General features: G+C 63.1%; 1 protein-coding gene across 12 annotated transcripts in view; it reads right to left on the minus strand.

Annotated features, from left to right (window-relative positions):
• Positions 1-2,838: 2,838 nt before the first annotated feature.
• KIF1A (kinesin family member 1A) overlaps positions 2,839-20,397 on the minus strand; it is a 66,479-nt gene continuing 48,920 nt past the window's right edge. For all 12 annotated transcript variants that reach the window (XM_040232018.1, XM_040232017.1, XM_040232012.1 and 9 more), the window contains 11 exons: positions 12,800-12,914; positions 11,655-11,788; positions 10,812-10,873; positions 10,464-10,609; positions 9,833-10,033; positions 9,313-9,390; positions 8,572-8,696; positions 7,734-7,886; positions 6,693-6,885; positions 5,817-5,935; positions 2,839-5,508 (listed from right to left, as the gene is read on the minus strand). In XM_040232018.1, the coding sequence (XP_040087952.1) occupies positions 5,466-5,508; positions 5,817-5,935; positions 6,693-6,885; positions 7,734-7,886; positions 8,572-8,696; positions 9,313-9,390; positions 9,833-10,033; positions 10,464-10,609; positions 10,812-10,873; positions 11,655-11,788; positions 12,800-12,914 (1,369 nt within the window). In that variant the 3' untranslated portion in view covers positions 2,839-5,465. The remainder of the gene's footprint in view (positions 5,509-5,816; positions 5,936-6,692; positions 6,886-7,733; positions 7,887-8,571; positions 8,697-9,312; positions 9,391-9,832; positions 10,034-10,463; positions 10,610-10,811; positions 10,874-11,654; positions 11,789-12,799; positions 12,915-20,397) is intronic.

Genomic DNA, 20,397 nt, shown 5'->3' on the forward strand with positions numbered 1-20,397 from the left:
AGATGCAGAGAACAGATGTGCGGACGTGGGGCGGGCGGGAAGTGGAGTGTGCGACGAGCCGAGCGAACAGGACTGAGGCACACACACCACCGGTGAAAAGCAGACAGCTAGCGGGGGGCTGTGGCGAAGCCCGGGGAGCTCAGCTCGGTGCTCAGCGATGCCCCCAGAAGGATGGCATGGTGTGCGTGGGCGGGGGGAGGCCCAACAGGGAGGGGGCCTGTGTGCGCGCGGCTGGCTCACTCTGCTGTATAGCAGAGACACAGCATCATAAAGCAGCCAAACTCCGATTTAAAAAAACACCACACTGTCCTAATCCCTGTGGTTTCGTAGGTCAAAATGGATACTGTGACTTTTCTAACTTTATTTTTCTGGGCCAAATCTGTTTTAGCTATTGTAGTGCCTTTACTTTTCATGTAACTTTTAGAATCAGATGTTTGATATCTACAGGAATTTTGATTGAGACCATGTTGAACTTAAAAGTCAATTTGGCGAGAGATGACATCTTCATAAATATTGAACCTTCTGATGATGAATATAACTCTTCACTTAGGTCTTTAGCTCATCGGTGTTTCACTGTCGTCTTGGCATATTGATTTCGCGTGTATTTTGTTAGATTTATACATATGTAGTGCACATTTTTGCTGCTGCTATAAATGCGTGCTTAGTTGCCCCGCTGTGTCTGACTCTGCGACCCCTGGACTGCAGCCCGCCAGGCTCCCCGTCCACGGGATTCTCCAGGTAAGAACACTGGAGAGGGTAGCGGTTTCCTTCCTCAGGATCTTCCCAATCCAGGAATCTGCATTGCAGATGGATTCTCTACCATATGAGCCACTAGGGAAGCCGCCAGTACAAATGGTACAATTTTTTAAATTCAAAGTTTCGACAGTTTATTGCTAGTATATAAAAATAAAATTTGTGTTTTTAATTCTGTAGCTTGTAATAACATATAATGGAAAAGAATCTGAAAAAGAATATACATATATGTGTGTATTTATATAGATATATGCATATATAACAGAGTTACATTGGTGTACACCTGAAACATAGTAAGAAAAAGAAAGTGAAGTCGCTCAGTCGTGTCCGACTCTTTGCGACCCCATGGACACCAGGCTCCTCCGTCCATGGGATTTTCTAGGCAAGAGTACTGGAGTGGGTTGCCATTTCCTTCTCCAGGAAACTTCCCGACCCAGGGATCAAACCCAGGTCTCCCACATTATAGACAGACGCTTTCCATCTGAGCCACCAGGAAAGTCGAAACATAGTAACTGTACTTTAATAAAACATAAATAAAATGAGCGTTTGTATATCAACGTTGCATTCTGCAGCCTTGGTTAACTCGTGCATGAATTCTAGCAGATTTTCGGTATATTCCTTTAGAACTTTCTGCCTTTTGGGCCATTCTTCTGCCCTGATCTGTGCGCCCGTTCTCTCCTCATTCTGCCTCACTGCCCTGGTTAGGGGCTCCATTCCCTCGTTGACTCGGGGTGATGAGAGAGGGCACCCTTGTCTTGTGCCCAGTCTTAAGCTTCATGTCTTCATTTCTTGCTGTTGAGTATGATGCTAGCTCGGGCTTCCCAGGGGGCACCAGGGTGAAGGACCCACTCGCCAGTGCGGGAGACAAAGGAAGCCTGGGTGCGATCCCTGGGTCGGGAAGACACCCCGGAGGAGGGCCCGGCACCCCACTCGAGTGTTCTTGCCTGGAGAATCCCACGGACAGTGGAGCCTGGCAGGCTGCAGTCCATGGGGCCACAGAGAGTCGGACACGCCTGACGTGACGGAGCACACACAAGGTGTCAGCTACACACTTAGTGTGGACACGCTTTACCACGTCAAGGAAGTTATCTTCAAGTTTTGATGAGCAACAAATACTGCATTTTCATCAAATGCTTTTTATGCGTCTATAGAGATGATAATGTGATTTCTCCTTTGCTGGCTTAATATAGGGAGAAGCCAATGGCACCCCACTCCAGTACTCCTGCCTGGAAAATCCCATGGATGGGGGAGGCTGGTGGGCTGCAGTCCATGGGGTCATGAAGAGTCGGACACGACTGAGGGACTTCACTTTCACTTTTCACTTTCATGCATTGGAGAAGGAAATGGCAACCCACTCCAGTGTTCTTGCCTGGACAACCCCAGGGACAGGGGAGCCTGGTGGGCTGCCGTCTATGGGGTCGCACAGAGTCGGACACGACTGAAGTGACTTAGCAGCAGCAGCTTAATATACCGAATTAGAATGATTAGCTCTTGAACTGAGCTTGCATTCCCAGGATAAACCCAACTAGGTCATAGGGTACTAGCCTTTCTATGTACCCCAACATGCAATTTGGTGAAATGTAGTGTGCGTTGCATGCTACGTCGCTTCAGTCGTGTCTGACTCTCTATGACCCCATGGGCTGTAGCCCGCCGGGCTCCTCTGTCCATGGGATTCTCCGGGCAAGAATACTCGAGTGAGTTGCCATGCCTTCAGTGAAATGTTACTGAAGGTATTTGTTTCTATGTTGAGGAAGGACATTGGTCTGAGGTTTCACGGAACGTCTTCGTCCAGTTTTAGTGAGTAACACTGACCACCTGAAAGGACTTGGGTCTTGTGCTGCAGGGCCGGCACACCCGAGGGCACCTGGAGCTGCTGGGACAGGCGCAGCCAGTGCGGAGGGAAGCAGGGAGATGCCCCCGTGATAAACGCCCTCACACCTCCCACCCCTCAAGGCTCTCTGCCCTCTCTGCCTGGCCGCTGGGAGGCGCGTGCTATCTCCAGACACTGCTGGACAGCGGGCCCTGCGGCTATAAGGCCCCAGCAAACAGACCGACGCACGAGTGAAGCCAAGCGGGGACCCACGGTCTGGCGTTGCACAAAGAGCCATTTTATTTCTTAACTGGACAGAGCTTAAGTGCACACACGCGGGACAGGAGCCGAGAGCCTAACACTTGGTTCAGGACACCAGGGGACTAGTCGTTACATCAGGATGGCAGTCTCGGTGCAGGGGCCACACAAGCACGTATGTACAAGCCACGGGGGACTCGGGGGCTGGCCGGCCGCAGGAGGCCCGGGTCTGTCCCAGGGCACGAAGGAGGGGGCCTCTGGGGTCCCCGCGCTGGGGAGAGCTGGCGGGGACCGGCGTGGCAACCCCCTGCACGCTGTAACCTCGGAGACGTTCAGGGACCCTCCTTGGGCATCTTGCCTCATCCGGCCCAGAGGCGCTGAGGGGGACCAGGGCTGACGGGGGATCACCGCAGTCACCCTGCTGCGCACGTGTGTGTGTGTGTGCGCACGCACACGTGTGTGTGTGTGTGCACGCGCGTGTTTGTGTGCGTGCGCGTGCATTGTCAGAGAACAAAACGCTGGCTTATGAACAGTCACTCAGAGCACAGAGGTCTTGAAGCAGACAGGTCTCAACACCCGCCTCTGGCCCCCAGCTTGGTCACCGGGGCCCAGACTCTCCCTCCCGGGGCTCCACCCAGGGCTGCTGTGGAAGGCATGCCCCCTCCCTGGAGGAGCCACCCCCAAACTCACGGCAGCTGCAGCCCGAGCAGCCTCAAGCGCCAAAACAAAACCTGTCTGAGAGAGGTGGCTTCCGGCATCTTTCCCTCCCCTTGGGGACACAGCTCGACCCCACACCTGACCTCCCCACCTGCGCCCACCCCCTGGGGACCCCCGGGGCCTCCAGGCAGCCCTCCCTGTCACAGATGGGATGGGGTCCCGGACCACCTCTGCTGGCTCCCATGGCACCTGGCCCAGGAGAGCAGCTTTCCCAACGCGCAGACGGAGCTCTCGGGCCCAGGCCGAGAGGAGGTGGTGTTGGGCAGGGGACACCCTGAGTGCCAAGTCCCCACCAGGATGGCAAGAGGCCAGGACGCAGCGGCCGTGGGGGCCCCCGTGGCCGTGGGGGCCCCGGACGCGGGCGAGTGCCTCAGGCCTGCCCTGCGCAGCAGGGGCTCTGCAGGCTGGCTGGCCCCAGGCACCCTGCCCCCAGACAGGGCCTCGGACCCTGATGAGGCCATGGCCTCAGGCTGGCTGACCTGAGGGGCCGTGGCCTGGGCCCTGCGCCCCAGTCTCCCCGCAGGACAGCGGGGTGCTTGGGACTGACCCCCAGAGCTCACCCGCGCGTCCTCCCCTGCCCGCAAGCTTGGCTCAGTGATGGTTCTGGAGCGGCGGTCAGCCTGCTCTCTGTGTGGCCTCTGTGAACCCCGGGGGGGCTCAGGCCCCCGGTTTCTGGACGGCGTTCGGTCCTAGTCTAGACCCTCCGCCTCTGCCACCTGCTCTGGGCTCTGCGGAGTGGACGGGCCTTGTGCTACAGCTGCTCTCCCCTGAGCTGAAGAGGGGCTGGCGTGTCTCTGGGAGGAGGAAGAGCTCCTCAAAGACCCCAGGCCAGTGGGTTCCCCGACCAGACCCTCAGCCCGGGCGACCCTGCGCGGTCCTGGGCGACCCTCGGGCACAAAGTCTGAAGAGGGGATGAGACAGGTACTGTCACAAAAGGCCGGAACCAGACCGGGCGACACCCTAGGACACAGGAAAGGTGTCTGGAAGACGAGTGACCCAGCACTGGCACTGGCTACCCACACCAACCGCCTGGAGTCTCCCCACCGGGACCCCTGAACACTCCTCTCCTGGTAAAAGAGAGGCCCACGGCCTCCTCCTCACGGCGACCTGGGGCTCAGCCTGGGTCTCACCCCCGCCCACGCTGCCCACAGCCCCTCGCCGCCCGGACCACTCGTAGACCCAGCCCTGCCCCCGGCCGGCCCAGACACCAGGCACCACCCTGACTCTCTCACCCCAGACCGGGCGCCTGGGCACCCCCGCCCGGTCCCAGGGATGCGCTGCCAGCGTCCCCGACGGTCACGGCTCAGGGGCTGCCAATTGGGAGAGACACGCACCCTACTCCTGCTGGAAGGGACACACCTGTGCTGCTCAGCCTCAGGCATCACACCCCTGACACACACATGCGCACACGCACACACATGGGCCCCGGGACCAGGCCTCAGCTCCGGCCGGGGCAGTGCATCCCCGTGGCTCCCGGAGGGCCGCCCCAACCCGTCTGTCCCCAAGAGGCTTGGGAAGTGTGTGTGGGAACAAGGGCGCGGGTCCGTCTGAATCCTACAGATCTACTTGAAGGCATTAGAAATAAATACTTATAAATAAAACACAGTCTTATCGTTAATGTCTGAGGGGACTGTCTCAACGTCACTAACTAGTGTATGTTAATTATAAGTCTGTCTATGCTTAAAAAAATATGAGAACGGCGGCGACGCCCCGTGACGCCTGCCCCCCGCCTTTCCGGCACCTCCCAGCTCCTCCCACCCGGGGCGCCTCCTGCAGGAAGAAAGAACGACACGCGTGGCCTCTGCTGGGACAGGTCGTGTGCCAGGTCCCAGGTAGGGTGGGCGTCCCAGGAGGCAGGCGGGGCTGGGCAGCACTGACAGATGGTGACGATGACGGGAGGCGGGGCCGGGCCTGCGGGGGGCTGGGCTCAGACCCGCATCTGGGCAGACCTCCTTCTGGACAGCTTGGACCTGTGGGCCGAGAGGAGCAGCGGTCAGGGGGCCGTGGGTGCCCGCAGGCTGGTGTGAGGGGCATCGCGGGCACGCCCCTGCCTCCCCAACCGCCCGGGAGACATACCCTCTGACTCCTGCCCCTGGGACTCGGTGGGAGCAGCACCCCCGCCCCCACAGCCTCCTTTAAAACGTTGCCCGCCAGGGGCAAGGCTCGCCCACCCGGGGCCTGGTGGTCCCGACATAGAGGCCACCTCCCACCGGCCAACCGTGGGCTCTGGAGGCCTTGGGGACCCACACACAGGGTGGCCCTCCGCGGGCGGCCGTACCGTATGGTCCCGGCCAGCAGGGGGTTGAAGGCGTAGAGCCAGTCGTGCATGTCCTTGTCGCTGCTGGCCTGCAGCAAGATGCCCCGGTGCTCCGTGCACACCGCGAACGTGTTGGGGGTCTGCAGAGGGAGCCGCTGTGAGGGGCGCCAGGCCTCCCAGCTCAGCCCGGGGCGGCCACGGCTCCTCGGGGGTCGGGGGGGTGTCGGAGAAGGGACAGAGAAGGAGGCCCGCGGGAGGGCCAGGGTCCTGACCTCCCGTCCAGCTGCCCCTGCAGGCGGGCCACCCTGTGCCTCTTGCCCCATGGCCACGCCCCGGGTGGCCTTGTCACTGTTCCGTGTCCCCAAGGGCACCTCCCCGGGCCCCTGCCTCAGCTGTGTGCTCAGCCCGTTAATCCCTCCTCTTCTCTCAAGCCTAAGCCCTCGGCGGGGCGGGCGTGGTGGTCAGGCTGAACTCACACCCCGCACCTTGGGGAACCCCGGGCCCCAGCTGGGAGGACTCAGAGCTTCTCACACACAGGCCCAGGCCGCCGCCTGCCCGGAGAGGACCTGGGGCAAAGCCGGGGGGCAGGAGGCTGCCCTTCTGGGCCCAGTGCGCTGCTGGGCCTGCAGGGCTGCTGACACCCTCTGCGGGTGTCTCCAGAGGAGGCACTGTGTCCTTAGCCATCAGATGGGGCATCCTTGGGACCAATGCTCGATCCACCCCTCACTGCTGGTTGTCACCAGGACGGCGCACCCCACCCCGGAATGAGACAGGCTGACCCCGACACCCCCACCCGTGACGTCCAGCCACACTGCTTCGGCCGAGCGGCGAGAGGACACGGCCCACGGGGCCCGGGCCCGGCTCGCGCCCTCCCCGCCCGCCCGCCCGCGGCCGCACCTTGAGCATCGCCTGCTGGTCCTCGCTGTACTCCACCTGCGCGGTGGACAGGTTGAGCACGAACCGCTCCACGGCGTCCTTGTCGCTGTTGTACATGTAGGCGTAGGGCCGCCGCACCACCACGAAGCGCTTGGCCCAGCCGGCCGTGTGCGGCTCCAGGAAGTGCAGGTAACCCTTCTTGGAGACGATGGGGCTGCAGGGCGGGACGAGTCAAAACAACATCTCCAAGGCCTCCCACCGGCCCCGCCCCCCCGCAGCCTCCCACCGGCAACCCCCCGCCACGCCCCTTCCACAGCCTCCCAGCGGCACCGCCCCTCCGCAGCCTCCTACCGGCACCCCCCCACGCCCCTTCCAGAGCCTCCCGCCGGCCTCGCCCCCTCCGCAGCCTCCCACCGGGCAACGTTCCCCACGCCCCTTCCACCGCCTCCCAGCGGCCCCCATCCCCCGCAGCCTCCCGCCGGCCCCACCCCGTCCACAGCCTCCCACCGGGCCCGCCCGTCCAGGCTCTGGGCTGCCCTCCTGTCCTCTGTATCAGCCCGTTTTCCACCTCTGGTTTGTGGGGGGCTTGGTCTCCTGACTACAGCACAGAGCTGCCCCTGCCCCACATGGGGTGGGGTGGGTTGGGTTGGGTTGGGGGGGTCTGCTTGCCCCCAGCACTGCCCCTGCTCAGGGCGTGGTCTCCTCGCCCCCAGCACTGCCCCTGCTCAGGGCGTGGTCTCCTCGCCCCCTGCACTGCCCCTGCTCAGGGGGTGGTCTCCTGGCCCCCTGCACTGCCCCTGCTCAGGGCGTGGTCTCCTCGCCCCCAGCACTGCCCCTGCTCAGGGCGTGGTCTCCTGACCCCTAGCACTGCCCCTACTCAGGGCGTGGTCTCCTGCCCCCTGCACTGCCCCTGCTCAGGGCGTGGTCTCCTCGCCCCCAGCACTGCCCCTGCTCAGGGCGTGGTCTCCTCGCCCCCAGCACTGCCCAGGTTGGGACGGCTGCCATTCCTGCAGAGGCAGAGCTGGGGTTCTCAGGAGCCAGCTGGGCAGGACCCCCACACACCTGACGCGGATTTCCTGGATGTCAGGCACCAGCAGGCGCTGGGGCTCCTTGTCGGCTTCCGCTGCCCGGGTAGGGGAGGGGGGCTTCTTGGCATCCACCTCGGGCAGGGGCTCAGGCTCCGGGCTTGCCGGCCGGGAGCAGGGCTGTGGGGTCCTGGGGGAGCAGAGTGAAGCCACTGCAGCGCCAGGAGGCACCTGGAGGGCCGGGGAACCTCGGCCAGCGTCACCCCCTGGGGCCACCGGGGCACCCACCGGGGTCCACCCGCCACCGGCTCCTTCTCCAGGGGCACCCTGGCCTCCCACCCCCTCCCCAGGAAAATGGCTCCCCGTCTCGCCTAGACCGAGGCTGACTCGGCTTCCTCAGGGACCATCTGCGTGGAGGGAGCGGGTGGTCCGCGGCCCGGCCAGCGGGGCCGACGTGCTGGCCGAGGCGGCCTGTCTCAGGATGGGGCCCAGAGGGCTTCACGCCTTTCTCAGTCAGAGGAAAAAGACCCCAAGGAGCTACAAGATCTGGGGGTCAAACACGAGTGGTGTCAGCAGGGGGCCCCCACGTCAGCAGAAGTCAGTGGACCCAAAGGGCCCCAAGTCTCTGCTTTGTCACCCTATTCCATTTGCCACTGGAAAGGGCTTTTGTTGAGTGTTTTGACCTGTTCCCAGCCTCATGGAAGAGCGTATTTTAAATTTACACTTTAGCAGAAAGTGGCCCGGAGGGGCAGCATGAGCCCTGCCCCACTGCATGGCTGCCCCCAGACGCCAGCGCCTTGAGCCATCCTGCCCCCGCAGTCCAGCCCCCAGCCCGCCGGCCGGGGTCCACTCGTGCAGGCCCGGCCCGCACCTACCTCGGGTCGGCAGCCCCATACCGGCCCTCAATCAGGGAGGGGCAGGTGGAGGAGGGGGTGAGCGTGGCGGCCCCCAGCGGGGACATGGACGGGTCCCGCAGCAGGGTGACCGACATCTCGGAGAGCTGCAGAGGAGACGGTGTTCTCTGAGCCAGTGTGGGGCCCCCATGGGGGTCACCTCCCACCTCAACTGCAGGCCAGACCCTCCTGCCCACCCCACCCAGGGCTTCGGGCTCTGCCTTGGGGGAACCGGAGGACACCTGGGCAAGGACTGCAGAAGGTGTAGTCTCTGAGCCCCAACATCAGCACGTGTAGCCCCACGGCCAGGGTGAGAGGAGCTCTGGGCAGAGGGAGAGGCTAGTGAGAGGGCAGAGGGCAGGCCGCCCACAGGGCCAAGTGAGGGCGTGGGCAAGACCCCGCCAGAGGCTCCGTGCAGGGCAGCACAGGAGCTGGGGGGACAGGCCTGAGGCTGCCGGCCCCAATGGGCTCCCGGGTGAGGACTGAAGCCAAGGAGGGGCTGGACTCGCCCAGGACAGGGGCAGTGGGGTGAGGCCAGGTCAGATGGGGCTGCTACTGGAGACAGTGGGCAGAGGAGGGCACCTCGCTCCTGCCCTGCACGGGCCCTGGCCTCCAGCCCTGAGCTCAGAGGCATCCCTCTGGGCTGGCAGAGGGGTGTCCCTAAGGAAACCCGAGTTCCCTCTCGGCGCCGACAGTCCCGCGGGCGCCCCGCCCCGTGCCCACCTTGCTCTCACTGGCGCTGACGCAGACGTGGCTGTGGGTGTACTCTCTGTTGAAGGAGTGGGTGAGGAGCCGTAAGCACTGCGGGCAGAGCGAACACCTGGTCAGGAGCCCCTAGGACCCGGCTCGGACATGGACGCGAGCGACTGGCTGAGGGGCCAGGCACCCCAGGAGGAGGTGGGCAGCACCCTACCTCTCCCAGGGGGTAGGGCCATCTGAGGAAGCCTCCTGCGGCAGGCTGGTTAGTGCTTGGGCAAAGGAGGGGGTAGGGGCACACGAAGTGCAGGAGGTCTTCCCTGTGGCCCACGCAGCGGCAGAAAGGGCCAGCTCTGGGGGAGGTGTTGAGTTCCCCATCAGTGCAAGTATCCAAGAGGGGGGGCAGGTCACCGCCTGGGGGAGGAGGCTGTAAACAGTCCCTGAGTCCCAGTGTGGGTGGGGTGGGGTGGGGTGGGGACAAGATCAAGGTGACTCCGAGGCCCTCGTTCTCCCAGGTCCCCCGCCTGCAGGCCGGCTGGCCACCCACCTTGAAAGCCAGCTCCCGCTGCCTCTCACTGGGCGCCTCCAGAGATGCCGGCCGGGCCTCAGCTGTGAGTGGGGAGGAGGCGCTGGAGGAGCCGGGGGCCTCAGAGTCCTCGCTGGAGGCGGGGGACAGCGCCTCGGGGCCGGGCCGCTGGGCTGCCTCCAGCTTCTCCCGCAGCAGCAGGTAGTGCCTGGTCTTCTCGACCTGCGCAGGGCACGAGCACGGCCTCACCCTGAGCCCACCGGGCGGGGAGGGCGGTGTGGAGCCCGCAGACCTGCCCGCGCCCTAGCGCAAGCGGACGGACAAGCTCCAGGGGCGCACCCTCGGAAGGGCCCAGAGCGTGGACAGACGCAGACCTGATGCCCTTTCCACCCGCTGCCCCGGCCGGCGGCCAGTGCCCGCTGCTGGGCACGGGCTGTCCTGACCGGAGCCACCGGAGGGCCTCGCCGCCCCCAGTTCTTTTCCCAGTGTCTCTCCTGTCTCCGCTACACGGCCCCCCATCTGCGGCTGGACCAAGTGCGAACGTTCCACCAGAAGCCGGAGGCCATCGTGAGGCTCTGAGCCCCGTGACAAGCGGGAGAGCTCGAGAATGCGGTTGGGGCGGGGGTGGGGGTCTGGGGGGCCCGGCCCTCACCTCCTGCAGGAGACTCAGCTTCTCCAGCTCCCACTGGTGGTCCAGGATGAGGCTGTCGCTACGTGGCCTCCAGCCCGCCAGGTTCTCCTCGCCGCGAACGTAGGCCACGGACGTGTCCAGCACTCGCCGGCGCCGCCGCTGCATGCCTGCACGGGCCGCGGACATGATGTACCCTGCGGGGGCTGTGCCCACCCCCACCATCCTCCAGCCCCCCAGGGTCTCCAGGTGAGGGGTTCCTCACACAGCAGCATAGCCAAGGTCACCCGAGTATCCCCTGTGGACCCTTCTCCCTGACCTCTGTCAGCGGCTCCCCCAGCCCCGGCCAGAGGGCGCAGGGCAGACACCTACCTGGGCTGCCTGCGTCAGCCACGTGGCACAGACTCAGCTCATACACGCCCGTCACGCGGTTGCTGTGGAGGGGGCGTTGTTAACCGTGTGGTGACGGCCGGGCACCCATTCACCGTCACATGCACTCTGGGCACGAGCCCTACGGCCCGCACGGCAGGCAGTGGGGGCTGCGGTGTCAGGGTCCCCATCCCAGACCCCCCCTGGGCCCCCTTTGTCTTGGGACTGCTGACTCTGCCTAGGGCACCCCACTAACCCGCTTGTGGAGGGGTCCCACAGTCCCAAGGTGACCTCCTGGATGACAGAGTCACGGGGTCATGGCCATCCAGGACCCCCATGCTCTTTCCTCCCGGCTGTGCCCCCCAGGGCAGCCGCCCACAGCACAGGGTGTGTGAGTATCACTGAAGGTGACCAGCAGGGACCCTGGGTGTCCCCGCTCCTGGGGCGGGGTCCCTCCACTGCCTTCCTCCCCTCCCCCAGGAATGCAGAGAGCGGTCAGAGTGCGAGAGGGCGCTGGGCCTGGGGTCTGACCCCTGGGGTGCTGGGAGGCCTGGCTCTGCACACGTCCCTGGGGACGTGCCGTCCAGGGTCCCTCTGTCCCCACCCCCCCATGCCCAGTGTTCACCCTGCCCAGCGACAGGGCCCCATGGCCGCTGGGGTGGAAGGTCACCCAGGACCACCCATGGGAGCCCCAGAGTGGACACACAGGCCTTCCTGCTGCACCTGGCAGGCAGACCCCAGCTCTCTCCTGCCCCACAACACAACATCTGTGTCCCCACAAGTGCGCAGAGGCCTCCCCCGCTGGTCCAAGCGAGATGGGCTGGAGAGCGCTCCTGGCGGGCTCACCTCTCCGAGGCCCGCAGGCTTCCACTGCCGAACAGGTTGCGGATGGAGCGCGAGGCGGGCAGCTTGGCATCTCGTGAGTAGAAGACCATGCAGAAGTCCTTGGTGATCACGGCCGGCTGCGCACAGCTCTCCATCTGCAGGGTGGGGGGCTCAGCACAGGTTCGCCTGGGGCCGGCCCAGCCTCTCCTTCTGGGGCTGAGTGCAGGCTCGCTGGTGCCGACCCAGCCCCCCAGCCTCTCCTCCCAGGGGAGGCCCAAGAGCTGCACCGCCCGAAGCCCCAGACCCTGCCCACCCCCCGTCCCCAGGGCAGCCCCAACACAGGTGAGTCTCTGGCCCCGCCTTGGACCAACTCCAGCTGGAGATGCCAGGTGTCCATACAGGACACCCCGACATCCCAGACACGGGCCTCAGTCTCCTCACCATGCAACTGGGATGACACACTGCCCAAAATGTTTGTGAGGATCTGACTGGACACTGTCTGTGCACCCACGGGTCAACCCTAAAGGCCACAGGAGCGAGCCGCTGTCTCAAACAGCAGGTTCTTTTGTTTTCCTGAAGCTCCAGGGAGACAGCTGACACAGCGGACGTGTCCTGGGGCCCTGCTTCGGTGATGCCCTGCCAGTGTTTGCTCAGCCTGAGCAAACCTCATCCCATGGGGTGGCCACACTGGTCCCCATGTTACAGCCACAGTAGCTAGACTCTGGGGGCAGGGAGGCAGGGTGGCTGGGTACTTCTGTCTCTACCACCCTGCTGGCTGCTGTACCAGTGAGAAATGCCCACACCCCCAGCTTCCTCCTATACTTCCAAAGGAGTCGCAGCCAGAGACCCTTGTGATGGGGAAAAGGAGGCTTCTGTTCTTGTGCTGTCTGGAACACAGATGCAATGTCTGGTGCTGCTGCACCCATCTCGCAACCCCAAGGACAAACCCACACGCTAAAGATAGAGGAATTGACTAATTCTGAGCATTCCCATTAAAAGTACACAGATTTAACTCAAGGACTCAAGAAGCCCTTTGAGAAAACAACAGGGTTGACTGGGGTTGTGTGGGACTAACAAGCACCCTTACTGTCCGTTGTCTGGCAACTCAGGCTCGGGGGGTGGGGGACAGGTGATTTGAGGGGAGGCCCTGGGCACAGGTTTCTTGCCTCGATGTAAGCAGAGAGGGTCATGTAAATCTTCTCTCGGTAAGGGGTGACCCGGTTCAGCAGGAGGGAGTTGTGCATGGAGCTGTCCCACGAAGCCTCGAACTGGTAAAAGGTTCTAGAAGGAAGCAGAGATGAGGCAGAAAGATGGCGGAGTGCGGCGCGCTCTCAGCGGGGACGGAGACGTGCAGACGGACACACAGAGACAGACGGACGTGTGGGCCACCTCCAGGGCGAGCCGCTGGGGCCAGGGTCCAGGGAGGACCGACCCCTCCTTACTCAGGACAAGGCCGGGTTGGGGGCACCGGACGCCCCACCAGAGGGGGCCCTAGAGCGCTCTGAGCGCCACCCTGGGGGGTGGGAGGTTTCAGCCCAGGGCTCTGGAGCGGAGGCGGGAATGGGAGGGTGGAGGAGAGGCGAGGGGCCCCCTGAGCCTGAGTAAGGAGGCGCACGGCCTCTCCCTGGACCCGAAGGGAGCCTGCCGGGTCTGTAGAGCTCTCTGCGGCATCTCCTCCCCAACTGACCGCCCTGGGGGATGATGCTGGGGGTGGAAACCGGGGTGGCCCCCTGAAGACAACAGCCCCTGTGGCCGCAGCCGGACCCCACAGAGCAGGCCGCGAGTGCTTCTCTCTGTCCCCAGTGTCTAAGTCAGAAAGCAATGACCAGAGCGGGAGCGAGCGGCCAGGAGCCCACGCTGCGGGCGGCTGGGGGCAGCCTCAAGGGCCAGACCAGTGGTGGCTTCCACTCCTGGCCGGCTTTCCTGTTACCCGACAGTAACAATCGTCCTAAACCCCTGCCACAGTCCCGGCCTCAGAGTCGAGGACCGTCACTCATGAGCTGGGAATTTGCCTCAAGCCCTAGTGTGGCCGCTCTGCGAGCCGTGGCAGCCCCAGATTCCCCGGTTTCCACCCCGCATCTCCACGAAGACGCGGCAGAGAACAGGTCAGCGCAAGCGGGGCGCCGCACACGCTCCCGCACGGCCAGCCCCGCCCAGGGGTGTGGACGGCAGGGCAGCGAGGCCGCGAAGGCGCCGCCCCTTCTCCGCGGCGCAGTCCGGGGGCACGGGAGAAGCAGCGGGACAGGGCAGGGCCAGCGCCGGGCACGTCACGGAGGCAGACCCACGGGGAGGAGTTGAGGACAGTGGGGGGACAGGAGGGCGGGCGGGGACACTGGAAACCGGAGAGGGCGGGCCAGCGGGCGCGGAAGAGAAAAGTGAGCTGTACCTAGTGTCACTTCCGAACGAAACGCTAAGGCGGAGGCAGCCAGGACACACGCACACACACAGAAAAGACCACATGTCAGAGCGAGCACCGCCACCCGGCCGGATACGCGCTGCCTGACACGGAGCAGGCGGGCGCCGCACCACGCTGCCCACGGGGCTGCTGACCGCCATGCCCGGGGCCAGACACCACCCGGGGGGGCCCCACTGAGTCCACAGGGGTGAGGGGGCCCACGCTGAGCACACGAAGGTCGGCGGTCCACTCTGAGCCCCAGGGGGCCCCCCACTCTTGAGTACACGAGGGTGGAGGGGCCCACGCTGAGCACACGAGGGTAGGGGCCCACTCTGAGCCCCTGGGGGGACCCCACTCTGAGTACATGAGGGTGGAGGGGCCCACGCTGAGCACATGAGGGTGGGGGGGTCCACTATGAACCCCCAGGGGGTGGGGGGAGCCCACGCTGAGCACACGAGGGTAGGGGGCCCACTCGGAACACACGAGGGTTGCAGGGGTCCACTCTGAGCCCCCGGGGGATGGGGGGTCCACTCTGAGCCCCCGGGGGGTGGGGGGTCCACTCTGAGCCCCAGGCGGGTGGGGGGCCCACTCTGAGCCCCTGGGGGTGGGGAGCCCACTCTGAGCACACATGGGTGGGGAGCCCACTCTGAGCACACATGGGTGGGGGGCCCACTCTGAGCCCCCTGGGGGTGGGGGGCCCACTCTGAGCACACATGGGTGGGGGGTCCACTCTGAGCACACAAGGGTTGCAGGGGTCCACTCTGAGCCCCAGGGGGATGGGGGGTCCACTCTGAGCCCCTGGGGGTGGGGAGCCCACTCTGAGCCCCCAGCCTGGGCACTGCAGATACTCCCTTCCCCATGTCCTTGGGTTTGTCCCCAGCAGGACCAGCTGGGCCAGAGAGATGCCCTCTGTCCCCGGGGCCCCCAGATGCCCCAGCTCTGAGAGACTGGGCCAGTGGACAGAGCCAGAGGCCCACAGCAGCCCAGCTCGGAGCAAGATGCCACTTCACAGCACGTGACCTTGGGCTGTCAGCAGACACACCACTCTCTGCTTCCTGGTCGGATGGTGGCAGTCACCGTCCTGCCGGCTAAGTGAGCCGGTGTGGAGCGGAGGCAGTGTGGGTCACTAGTCCTCGCCTCAGACTCTCCCACTGGCTCAGTACTGCCCCCTGTCAGCCTGCCTCAAATTTCGCTGAAGGACACAGAGGGCTTCCTTCCCTCAGCAAGGGCTGGGGTGTGAGGGCCCAGCCCACCCCAGCAGGGGTGACCAGGCGGTCACACAGGGGCCCCTGAGCTTGCTGGACAGGCTGTGGGAGGCAGACTCGTGCCCCCTCGATGAAATGGCAAGAAGCTCAGACCCAGCGGGCTCAGAGGGAGCCACAGTGCACCCAGGTGGCAACTGGGAAGCGGGCCAACCCTGCCAGCCCCCGTACCCGAGCAGGCATCAGGCCACCCGGGAACTGCGGTCCCTGGCCCCACAGCACTGCTCCCTCTGACTGAGTGACACTCAGCCAGACCCCGGTGCCACTTTGAGGGGGACGGGTGGCCCAGACATGGGGACTCTGGAGCCACAGCGTCCCCTTCACTGAGAACTGGTCAGGAAAGCAGATTCCCGGGCCCTCGCACAACGGAGGCAGAGATGCCAGGGGGCGCTGCCTCGAGGGCAGAGTCTGCGCTTCACCGTCAGGTTGCCTGTCATTCCGCAGACCCTCTGCACCCAGGCATCCTGGGGAAACTCTGAGCCACAGCAGGGCCAGTCCAGCCGCTCCCTCAGCGAGGCCACGGGGCCTACTCTGCCCTCCCAGCCATAGGCCACGCTCCGGACCCCGCTTGCAAAGGGGCGGGCTCCCAAGCTGCACCAGCAGAGCCCCCGGCCGTGCGGAGAATCCCCACCCGCACAGCCCTGCAGCCTGAACGCTCCTCTGTCCACGTCCCGGAGGCTCGACTGACTTCCTGACCCCAAGTGAGCCCTCCAGGCGGGGAGAAGGTCCTGGATGAGGGGTTCTGCCTGGTGGCCTAAGTGGTCAAACAGCAGGGACCTGGCGACAGGACCACCCCAGGTTCAATTCTGGGACAGACAGTGTGAGGCTCAAACAAGCAAGGACCCACATGGGGAACACTGGAAACTCAGAAGTTTTGTTGGGACTTCCCTGGCGGTGCACTGGTTAAGACTCTGAGCTTCCACTGCAGGGACACCGGTTTGACCCTGGTCAAGGAACTAAGATCCGACATGCCAGGCTGTAGGGCCAAAATATAAAAATGATTAAGAAGTTAAAAAAAAATTGTTGACAAAGAAAATGTCATGTGTTGCAAAACATCCTCTCCATCTCATTTCTTGTTCAAACAGCGTGACTCTGTGGCCAGGCAGGGGTCCTGCCAGACAGGGTTCCATTCTCCCAGGTCTGTGTCACGGGAGCCCCTTAGCCCTGCCTCTGCACCCTCTCAGCATATTAAAAAGCAGAGACATGACTTTGCCAACAAACGTCTGTATAGTCAAAGTTATGGTTTTTCCAGTAGTCATGTATGGATGTGAGAGTTGGACCGTAAAGAAAGCTGAGAACTGAAGAATTGATGCATTTGAACTGTGGTATTGGAGAAGACTCTTGAGAGTCCCTTGGACTGCAAGGAGATCAAACCAGTTCATCCTAAAGGAAATTAGTCCTGAATATTCATTGGAAGGACTGATGCTGAAGCTAGAGCTCCAGCAATACTTTGGCCACCTGATGGGAAGAACTGATTCACTTGAAAAGACCCTGATGCTGGGAAAGATTGAAGGTGGGAGGAGAAGGGGACAACAGAGGATGAGATGGTTGGATGGCATCACCAACTCAATGGACTTGAGTTTGATTAAGCTCTGGGAGTTGGTGATGGACAGGAAGGCCTGGCGTGCTGTGGTCCATGAGGTCGCAAAGAGTCGGACACGACTGAGTGACTGAACTGAACTGAACTGCACCCTCAGGCTTAGGGGTTGCCCGGGGGGAGGTAAGAGAATCTCAGGGCTCCCAGCACAACCCCCTGGGCACTCTGAGTGTGACCACCACCCCTGCTGCGATGGCCTGACAGGGCTCATTCAGACAACTTCTGACAAGCATCACAGCCATGGGCACCCACAGGCAGGCCCAGTGGGCAGCCTGGTGCGAAGGGGTCTGCTGAGAATCTACACATGAAGCCCCTCCCTTGAGGTGTCAATCAGAAATGCCTTAGGCTCTGGGAAGTACGTTTCTTGAAAGAGTCACCTTTAGAAGTGGTCTAGGACTCAGGGAAGGAGATCTGAGCCCCCTGAATTGCAGCCAGGGCAGCCCTCCTGTCCAGTGGGAACTGTGATCACAGGGTGCAGCCAAGCAGCTAAGAGCAGGGGAACGGCCTCGAACCTCAGAGACGCAGCTCTGTGTCTGGATGCGACTTTCGCACAGCCGAGCGGCGTCTCCTGCCACGCAGAGCAAGCACTCTGACCAGAGGGACGGAGAGAAGGGAGGACCGAGGGGTGAGGGGACAAATGGGCTCCTCAGCAGGTTCTGAGCTTCCTGAAGACAGACTCCTCCTGTTTAGTCTTTAATCCCCCTTTTGAACAATCGCAGAACGTGGCTCACATGTGACGGATGAATGAATGAATCAGTGAGTGGGGTCGTGTGCCATGTGACGCGTGAATGAATGAGTGGGGTCGTGCCCCGTGTGACGCGTGAATGAATGAGTGAGTGGGGTTGTGTCCCATGTGATCAATGAATGAATGAGTGGGGGTCATGTCCTGATCACGGATGAATGAATGAGTAGGGTTGTGTCCCGTGTGAGAGATGAATGAATGAGCGAGCGAGTGGGGTCGTGCCCCATGACAGATGAATGAATGAGTGGGGGTTGTGCCCCAGGTGATGAATGAATGAGTGAGTGGGTGGGGGTTGTGCCCCGTGTGATGAATGAGTGAGTGAGTGGGGGTCGTGTCCCGTTGATGGTGCGGCAAACAGGACAGAGAGGAGACTCTGCAAGTTCCCAACAGGAGAGGCTGGGGCAGCCCTTGGGGCACCTGAGCCATCTGTCTGGAGAAATCTAACCCTGTGCCTGGTGGGAGGGGTGAGGGTCACCGTGGACCACCCTCCTCCCCAGACTCAACACCGCCTTACTTTGGAGGGTGTCGCGGCCCCTTTCTGCCCCAGGCACCGGGACCCCCGGGGCAGGAGAGAGCCCAGGTAAGATGCATGGACGTCATGGAAGGTGGAAGATCTGGCCCACTCTTCGTGGGTGAGGCTGGATCACCAGCTCCCCTCCTTGCTCCTCACTGTGAGAGTGAGATCACCGCATCTCAGCAAGGTTCCTCTGGAACACGGGTGTGGTTAGCATTTCAAAACCTAGGCTTTTGCTGAGGAGGTTTGTGCTTTAGGAATGTTTCAAAGTAAATGCTAAGACTCTAGGGAGCCCTTTGGACTGCAAGATCAAACCAGTCCATCCTAAAGGAAATAAACCCTGAATAGCCGTTGGAAGGACTGATGCTGACGCTGAAGCGCTAATACTTAGGCCACTTGATGCGAAGAGCTGACTCACTGAAAAGACCCTGATGCTGGCAAAGACTGAAGGCAGGAGGAGAAGGGGACGACAGAGGATGAGATGGTGGGGCAGCATCACTGACTCCACGGACAGGAGTTTGAGCACGCTCCGGGAGATGGTGAAGGACAAGGAAGCCTGGCGTGCTGCAGTCCATGGGGTCGCAAACAGGTGGACACAACTGAGCGACTGCTCAGTTGGCAGTGAAAATAACCACACCACACACGTTAATAACGTTCCGCCTGCAGGGGCCCTCCTCAGAGCTTGTCCAATCCATCTCATTTAGTCTCACACGCTGAGGCAGCCCTCACAGAGTCCCTGGCCTAGGAGATGGACTGCAGGCTCCAGAAGTCCCTGCCACGCATCCACATTCTCACAGCCAGCCCGGCCAGCTGGTGCAGACAGCCCGGACGGGACCCTCTGCTCATTCCCAAAATCTCCCACCATAGCAGTTTCCTGCTGCGTGAGGCAGACCTTAGCCCAAGGCTCAGGGTTCTGACCCCTTGCCCCTCCCAGCTCTCTGGGCCTCGTCTTGCAGGCCAAGGCCACTGGGGGCCCACGAGCCCAGCTCTGCACCTGGGGACTGGGGTGAGGCCCTTCTGCAGCCTGGGGCCTGGTGCTAAGACCCTGCTGAGTAGGAGCCCCCACCCCCATGGCCGTCCCCTCCTGGCCACAGGGAACATTTCTATTTCATGATGTACCTGCAGGGGGCGTCCTGGACCAGCCTGAGCACGCCTCTATCACACCGGGCTGGCTGTGGACATGCAAACTGGAACAAAACGCTCACACCCCTGTGTGATCGTACTGATGGACTCATCAGGGAAACAGCCCCGAAGTCAGGTCCCCTCCGGGGATGAACCCAGAGCTCTCTGACAACAGGCAGACTGCAGGCTGCAGCCACCATGGCGGGCCCAGTTTCCTTCCAGGACCAGCTGGCAGGCTGCCACCTCCAGGAAGCCCTCCAGGCTGCCCAAGAGGGGCAGGTCCCTGCTCTCTGGGCTCCGCAGGGATGTGACCCTCCTCTAGGGCAGCCTCACCGCAGGTCTTCCTTGACAGAGTCCCCGCCACAGCCAGCCGCCTGTGCCCAGGGAGGGCCTGACCCTGCCCTGGGTGCGCATGTCCTGGGGACACGCTGACAGGAACCACAGCCTGCTGACCACCCCTTGGGGCCTCAGCTAGAGCTGCCCGGGGCACAGAGTGACCTTCCGGACCAGCACCTCGCGCCACACCTGACCTCAGCAGGCTGGCTGGCGCCCCGCCCTCTGCCCTGGGCACCCCCGAGAAGGGGCAGGCGCCGCCCCGCACCCCTTTGAGGACCAGGTGTCCTCACTGGGGGCCTTCTGCTGACCCCGTCCTCTTCCAGAACAGAGACCCCAGGGCGCCAAGCTCTGGCCACAGTCCACAGGGCCCAGAACCGCGGCCTCAGGGACAGGGTCCGTAACAGGGACTGCGAGGCCGTCCACCCCGGGGGCCTCCTGCACCTGGCCGCCAAGCTCAGAGCCCTGGTGGGGAGAATCTCCATGCCCGACCCAGGAGCCCGTGACTTGGGGGCTGGTCCTGGGACCACCCGGGGGAGTCCGGAGCCGGGCCCTTCACCCCTCACCACCCACCCGCTTCCAGAAGGGCGTGTGGTGGCCACGCCAGGAGCCTGGCTGGGCAAGGGGCCACACCCGGGGCGGTGGGGCAGAGCGGGGAGGGCCGGGCCGGGCCTTGCCTGTCCGCCCCGCCCCGTCCTGCGCCCACTACGCACCCGCTTTGCTCTCTCACTGTGTGGGGAGGGGGCCGGGCAGCCTGCATGCGGGCGCCTGCTCCTGCTGGGGTGAGGGTGGGGCACGG

This window comes from Oryx dammah, unplaced genomic scaffold (genome assembly GCF_014754425.2).
Source record: "Oryx dammah isolate SB20612 unplaced genomic scaffold, SCBI_Odam_1.1 HiC_scaffold_28, whole genome shotgun sequence".
Classification (NCBI taxonomy): Eukaryota; Metazoa; Chordata; class Mammalia; order Artiodactyla; family Bovidae; genus Oryx; species Oryx dammah.